The following is an 8,152-nucleotide window of genomic DNA, read 5'->3' as shown; positions in this document are numbered from 1 at the left end:
TCTTTAAGTAGTTACTTGATTATATAAGACATAATTTTGGTGTCTATTCATAAAATTTGATCTTTACATATTGTTATATATACCTAACTTAGCTGACAGACTTGTGTCTCCAATTGATATAAAAAAACACAATAATGTGTTGGAAAGATCACTGACCAAAGAATCAAACTAGATAAAAATGACTTTTGCCAAAACCACAAAATAATTGGATAATCAGAAATGGTTTTCTTTACCTCTTCAAACCTCATGTATTTCATCTGGAAAAGATTTTAAGTTATACGACCATATCCCACAGTTGTTATTTTGAAGATAAATAGGATAAGGTATGTAAAAGTACTTAGTTGACAAATAGTGTCATAAAGTACTAAAATTAATCATATTCATTTGTCTCATACATACATTTTACCTGAGAAATTTTTCCTGAAAAATGGCATTGGAATTATTAAAATACTTTATCTGTATTTAAACTATAGGGATAAGAAATAATGATATTATTTAATTTTGGATGTCTATTTTATATGCTGAACATCCTATTTAATTAAAATTATGCTCAATTTCTCTTGATTTACAAATAGCCAGCAGACATTTTTCTCAAATGCAACTGAAATATAATTAAGGAAACAAGGGAATAATAACAAAACAATTTTCGGTTTTTAAAGTTAACAAGATTCAAGTGAATTCCCTGATTACAAAATCAAAGTTAAACCAAATTTAAAATATTGTATTTTATAATGCATCTGATGGTATTTATTTATCAACAAAAAAATGGGATTAAAATGCAGAGCGTTTAAGGCTGATAGAGATAATTAAGCATAGAAAATTTAGTAATCAGCTTGTTGCTATTGAGTGAATAAAGAATATGAAGAATTTTTAATAAACCCCATGGGATAAGAGCTTGCTAACTTTAAAACCAAATGCAACAGAAAATCTTTCCGAATGTTCATTTTTGTGTAAGAACAGGAATATATAGGTGTTAAATTGGCCACAGGAGAGTTGCACTACTTTTTCCCAGATGTGAAGAATTATGCCAAGAATTATGAGGAAAATAAAAATGATATTTAATAAAAGGGCTTCAAAGCTCAAACATAAGTTATACCAATCATGTGACATTTATACTTAATCCCATATTATGCACATTTTTATGACCATTACTCTTACTTCACTGAAGATTATATTTCATTTCTTAGAAAAAGAAAACACCCAGAATTCTTTCAAAAGACATCTCCTAGTTCAACTCTTTCTATATATTTATTAATATGTTTATCCAATAGAAGATTAAATCAATGTTTTATGTGATCCAGGCTCAAATTGGGAATCATCCATTTTATGCATGAATCAATTAACCAATTAATTTTACAAAAATGTATTAAGTACCTACTTTGTGTCAATAACTGTTTTATGTAGGACAGAGTGATTTACAAACTATTTCACCACCATACAAGTTATATTATAACAAGAGGAAAGAGTCAATAAACATATTGACTAAATGAAAGGGATAATTAAAATCGTAAATAATATGAAAGAAATACATATATGGTATGAAAGAAACCAATAGAGACTAAGTGGGGAGAGCTATTTTTGAAAAAGTTGTTACAGAAGATGTCTCAAGAAAACAGATTATACAGATACTGAAAATAATGAGAAAAAGATGGCTATGGATGATCCAGGTAAGACTGTTCCAGGTCACACTATTAGTAATGACAAAGACTCTGAACTGGGCAAACACTTAAAACACGTGACAGAGGCATCCAGGTGGTCACATATACAACAATTTTACCCAGCAGCAGTACAATAACTATCACGAGCATTGTCATCAGTCAAACAGAGTTCAAATCCTAGATGCCTTCCACCTTTCCCACAGATGCCTACCATCCTATGATATTAGCAAGTGACTTCAACAAGCGAAGCCTCATTTTACCCCTCTGGCTAATATGGTCATACCTTCTTTGCAATATTGCTGTAATGAGAGTTAAAGAAACGGTATTTGAAAAAAGACTCAGCAAAGTGCCTAGAATGCGGAGAGCAAATTAGAATAAATGTTGGTTGCCAGCATCATAGAAGTTAGTAGGCTATTCTGGAGTAGTGAAGCCCAAATGCAATAGAATACCTAGATTTTTTCTTAATTCTTCTGTCTCTCCTTATATAAACTTAAACAGTCATTAACCTCTCTGTGCCTCAATTGCCTCATAAGAATATAAGGAATTATAAAAGACTCTAAAGGTTGTCATAAATATGTAAATTAAATGATATAAATCAGTATGACAGTGAATCACTTTGCTTCCTATTACTAATTATGCTGAAATGTTGTTAGTAGTAACATTATAAAAATTACTTCTTTATTTTTACCAAGAATAACAAAAATCTGATTATTTAAATTTTAAATAGATCTTCCTTTCCCTGATATAAATGATACCCAATAAATAGCTTAATCATCCACTCAGTTCAAAAACTAATACCTAAGAATTATATTTTGTTTCTTATTTTTTTTTACCCTCTATAACCAATGCATGAGAAAGTAGTATTTACTCTTCTCAATATGTGAATATGTGGATATTATCTATGCCTTAGATCTATCCCTGAGAAGTAAAACCTGAGGTGAGGATTTATGCGCAAGTGAATGTTTAACAAATTGCTTCCAGGTCCATAAATGAGGTAGAACATAGAAAAGCAGGACAGAAAGAAGAGTCTAACGAGGGTGTGACATCAGTCAAGTTCTAGCCCCAGCAGGATTCTGCAGGAAAGCTCTGGGATGTGGGTTTTCATATCTATGCACCTGTCAGACAATGGTTCAGGGATTTTCTGGGAGATGATTTTGAAGTTGCAGGCACTTTAGGCTCCTGCTCATGTGGGCAAAGTGACCCCGGGTGCCAAGGGAAGTCCTCCAAAGAGAGTTGCAGGTGCAGGCCATTAGAAGAAGTAAAAGCATACAAAACTTGTAGTATATGGTATGCATGCGTGTGTGGCCATATGAAAAAAATTGAAGAAATCTTGAGCAGAGTATCACTGTCTGCTTTAAATCACTTCTCTAGATGCCATTGTCTTCTCTTTCTGGAGTACAGCAATTGAGTCTAACTTACCTTCCCCTTAGCCAAATCCTTTTATACCCACTAACCTATTTTCAGCTCTGTGGCCAACTGATCTTTTATAAACATGCCATGTTAAAATCTTCCAACTGCTTTCCTTGCACTGAAAACAAATGCAAATTTTTACTCTAGATTTAATGCCTATGGGGTGCTAGCCTCTGCCTAAGTCTCTGGCTCCATCTAATATAATTAGACTTTTCTGCTTTAAAGGCTTACATTCCACTCAAAGTGGGCATGATAGTTAGAAAAGACCTCAGAAAATCAAGAATGCTTTCCAATTTCTCTGGCGAGGGTGATCAGCAAGGACAATGGCCAAAAGAAATTTCCTAATGAGAATAAATTAGGGTAATCAGTGCGGTCAACTAAGGAATTTGTTGTATTTTATCAAAATGGGATTTCAGCCGTTCTCGAGATTCTCTGGCTGCTCATTTTCCACTGCACCATCACTAATCAACAAAATGTAGGACATTGTTCTGAGCTAGTGACCACTAGATGGTACTTTTCCATTGCACTTTTTCTAAGCATTCTTTGGCATTGTAGTTTTTATTTATATTTACATCAGCGTTTTATATTGCTTGTGGTTAAGTTTAGCAATTTTCCATAGTTTATAAGATTATAAATAGCCACATAGTCCTGATAAAAGAGAATTACCATCACTCAAGATTTCAAAGTCAAAAAGTGATGTGACTGATTTCTCTCATTCTGGAGTATATAAATTTGTGGCCACGCATATGTACTTTGTTAAGTAACTGCATTTTAAAAATAACAGGCATGGAAATTATGGTACATATGTGCCGGGCAGAGCTAATAGCTCTGGATCATAGCAAGGATCTATAATATTATCTGTCAGTCACCATTCTCTACTCTGCTATATTGGAGATATATACATATATAAGGCTACAGTGGTAGCAACCATGTTTGATGATGATAATGATGTTGATAATGAAAATGAAAACATGAACATGTTGAGAATATGTGTGCTAGCACTGTGCTAACTTCTTTACATATCTTATCTAAAATATACTGTTTAAGGCTGTGAGTCTACAACTAATTCTGACACTTACTGCCTATAAGATCTTTATCAAATTACTTAAACTCTTCACATCTCACTATTTTCTTAAGTATATGCTGTTATAAAAATAAAATAAATCTTCATACTACAAATGATGATTACTTTGTATTGATTAAAGTTGAAAATTAACAATACTCAGAAAGTCAGGTAGTAATTATTGTCTTTTGATAGAAAGAGTAGTTGAGATCTAATGATATGAGTAAATATCCCAATGTTGCACAGGTAATAAGGGATAAAGCCAAGCTAGAAGCTGATATTTGACTTTCATGCCTTGATAACTATAGTTGAATGTATAGATGTATGGGCATCTGGCCTAAACCAGGTAAATCAAAATTCATTTCCAGGATTTTTCAAACTCACATTAGAAAAGACTATCAGTTGCTTTCTGGATTGGAACATGTTAAATCTGAACTCCATGTATCCCTATATTCCATTAGATTGAGGATGCTTAGTTCAAACCAAGAGAGATTAGAGAGAGAAGCAGAGACAGAGAATAGTACTTAGGTATTCAAGTCCCTAGTCAGCTTTTAATTCTAGTCAGCTTTTAACATCCTATGTAGTTTTTGTGCTATATATGTCTTCCTACTTATCTATAAGATATATAAGTTTTTGATGATAGTTCACTGATGTAACATGGAAAAATAATGTATAAATAATATATTATATATAAAATTTAAGTAACATTTACAAAAGTTTTGCAGTTTGTAGGTTATTTAAAAGTGAAACACACCTAATACACCATTTTCTCCCCCTACTTCTCAGGGGAAATAGACGGTACATTGAATTTGATATCCTGCCGAAGCCGCAGATAATGAGGATTTACCATTGCCTACCACTATTCATCTGGACCTATGTGTTTCATACAGTTGATGCTATCCCATTACAAGAAAAAGCTAGCAGTGATTTACCAAGCAAAAGGATAGTGGGTCTGACAAAAGATGATGGTAAAATGCTACATCGCACCAAGCGTGGCTGGATGTGGAATCAGTTCTTCTTGTTGGAAGAGTACACAGGTACAGACACACAATATGTAGGCAAGGTAAGAATTTTTATGTGATAATGTAGAAGCTGAAAGTGATAGCAATATATTTATTTTTAAAGCAACTGTTCATGTCACTGATGGTTATTCAAAAATATTTGACTAATTATGATGTGCAAAAGGCATGATATTGCAAATTATTTCTGTAGGGTAAGGTAAGGAATGTGATTTATTCAGGTAGCTAAATGTAGGTTAGTATTCATATTAAGCTTCAAAATAAAATAAATTACATGTGGACTTGATTCAATATTAATCAGCTAGATATAACTTAATGGTATGTGTGTACATTTAAAAGATTAAAAAACTTTCTTTGAAATTTAATTTAAAGTTATGGGTAAATAATTAGTGTGTGATAGGAGGCAAAAGAAAATGCAATTGAAATATACCAAAATTTACTAAAATATATTAGTCTCTACTGATGCATAATTTATCATAATTAAGAATAGTATGATGTATATGAGAAATAAACACAAATACTTTTAGATGCTTCTGTTTCTTAATTTCAGTTAAACTGAACTATTTACTGCCTATAATGTAGAGCAAAGGGTTTGAGGCAGAAGGACGAAGAAGAGAAAAAACAAGCAGAAAAAAGAAACTACCTTTAGGAAGATTTAATATTATCCTAGTAGCAACAACACCAACAGTTGCTCATTAGCAGTCGGGAGCAAATGGCATTAGAGAATATATAACTCCCTTCTTGTATTCAATTTTGAGCAAACAGGTTCATTACCTCTCTCCTTCTCTTTTCTGTGTCTCAATTATATGACATGATCTTTCTGATGTGAAGAATTTTCTATTTATTTATCTTCCCCTTAATAATCTTATTTATACTATTCTATACACAAGACAATTCCTTTGTTCACTGTTGATTCTCCCCTATTTAAACCCATTGCTGAGGCAATTTCAAATTATGAGAAGAAAACATAATAAATGATTATAAATACTAACTTTGCCCATAGATCACATATTTATTTTTCTTGATCCTTGGTACATTATACTAGAAGTGATTGGAATGGTATGAGCATTGCTTGATTCACTGTAATACCAGGCAAATAAGATAAAACAGGCCAAAAATATAAACATAAAAAGTACCTGATATCACAGAAGTTATGCTTATTACTTTTAAATCAGAAATATATTATCTGTGAAATTTCCAAAATCTTGACCTAATTCTTCATTTTGTGTGTATGACAGTATTTATTCATTTTTTTCAAATGCAGCTTCCTTTATCAGAAGTCTGTTATTTCCTCTTCTTTTGAAATCTCTCTCTTCTGGTTCCATAGGTCATACCCATTTTGCCCCAAACAGTTCACTCGATGTTCTTTTTTTTCTCTTATTTCTCCTCAGGTTAGTCATATGACATCCTCTAGCATCCCTCATTTAACATTGCTTTCACACTATAGTTGATAACTAACATCATGATATTTCAAGTTCAACTGACAAATGTTTGTGTCTGAGGACTTGAAATTGCCTTATGATTCTTTTTCTAAGGTAGTGTATAAAGGATACATTTAGTTCATGGAACCTTATATAAATGGTTTCATCCTGGGAGATTCACAGATACAGAAGAATAGCCACAGATAAAAAGAGATACTTGTACTCCTAAGGCAATCAAGGCTCCACTACAAGCATTTAGTTTTAGCTATAAACAAAAAAGGCTTCCTTCTAAAAACTGAGTGTATATTGAGTAATTAGCCAGCATTACTGCACTGACATTTTAAAATATACATTATACTTTAGATATTTTTATACCATCTTGCTTATTTTTAATTAGTTCTGTAATCTGTCAGAAATAGCTACCAAAAGTGTATGCATAGTTTAATTACTTTTCATAAAATGCCTTATCACTTGTCTTGGGACAATAACCTCTTTTTTCACCCATTGATAAGTTAAGGTGTTCAATTTTTTTGTACCTATTTATTTTTGACAACCAGATCATGAGCCAAAATGGAAAACCCATTATAAATAATCAGATTTTTGTCAAATGAGGAGACTCAAACCAAGTTTATGTGTCAACTATTTTATATTATCCATGGAAAACAATATGTAGATGAAAGAAATTTCAGCAAAATGCTTGCACTACTTTAAAAAAAAAAAAAACTTTCTCTGTTTTGTAATAGTGCCTTGTCTTAGTGATGCCATGTACTACATAGCTAGTTCACTATAAAAATGGGCTCCCTGTTACTTCTTATATTAAACTCTTAAGGGTCTATAAACTCCTAAACTGCTCTCCTGGCTTTTGATATCATTATTCATTCATATATACAGAGACTAGATAGACCTGTAACCCTGAATTTAGTTAAACACATGAATTCTGATGAGGGTTTAACCTGAACACCACACAGATTGTCTCTGGTTGCTGTGGGTAAGTAAACACAGACAGTCTTCCCAGGATCCACTGCTCTGGCATACCCCCTGTGAAGTAAAGGCCTACCATATTTACCATGTACTACCAGAACTGGAGAAGAATAGGTAACTTCTAATGGGAAGTTGTTTGCGTAATTTTCTTTTTTTTTTACTTTTACAGAAGCCAGGTATTGCAGAAGAAGCAAATTAATTTATAGGTAATATAAAATTGTATAAAGTCAGAAAGATATATAATCCTTATATGTAAAATCTAGAGTTTGATCTTGAATTTAGAGGAAGCAGTTTTAGAACAAATAAAGTAGTAGCAACAAGATTTAATGAAATTTACATGTGCATACACATAAACATGCAACTTAGAAGGTTCAGTCCTGATTGCAGCATTTAATAATTATGTAGAATTTAGAAGTCAATTAAACTTCCCAAACCTCAGATTCTTGTTAGGTTAAATTAAATTGTCATTAAGATTTCTTTAACTTCAAATTCCTGATATTTTCTAAGATTATGGATAGGGCTGTATCTGTGGGCAGGAGGAGCTAATAAAAACGTAATAAAAATTTTCATGTGGATAATCCAAGAAGGTGAGATTGCATA

At 32.2% G+C, this 8,152-nt stretch overlaps 1 protein-coding gene across 2 annotated transcripts in view; it reads left to right on the top strand.

The window, feature by feature from the left end:
• The first annotated feature begins 4,936 nt into the window (after positions 1–4,936).
• CDH9 (cadherin 9) overlaps positions 4,937–8,152 on the top strand; it is a 69,533-nt gene continuing 66,317 nt past the window's right edge. The window contains exon 1 of one of the 2 annotated variants that reach the window (XM_011356441.1): positions 4,937–5,194. In XM_011356441.1, the coding sequence (XP_011354743.1) occupies positions 4,967–5,194 (228 nt within the window). In that variant the 5' untranslated portion in view covers positions 4,937–4,966. The remainder of the gene's footprint in view (positions 5,195–8,152) is intronic. The other variant, XM_023528489.1, reaches the window with a different exon arrangement.

This window comes from Pteropus vampyrus, unplaced genomic scaffold, assembly GCF_000151845.1.
Source record: "Pteropus vampyrus isolate Shadow unplaced genomic scaffold, Pvam_2.0 Scaffold27, whole genome shotgun sequence".
Taxonomy (NCBI): domain Eukaryota; kingdom Metazoa; phylum Chordata; class Mammalia; order Chiroptera; family Pteropodidae; genus Pteropus; species Pteropus vampyrus.
The sequence above is the reverse complement of the archived record's forward strand: the minus strand, read 5'-3'. Positions and strand labels throughout refer to the sequence as shown.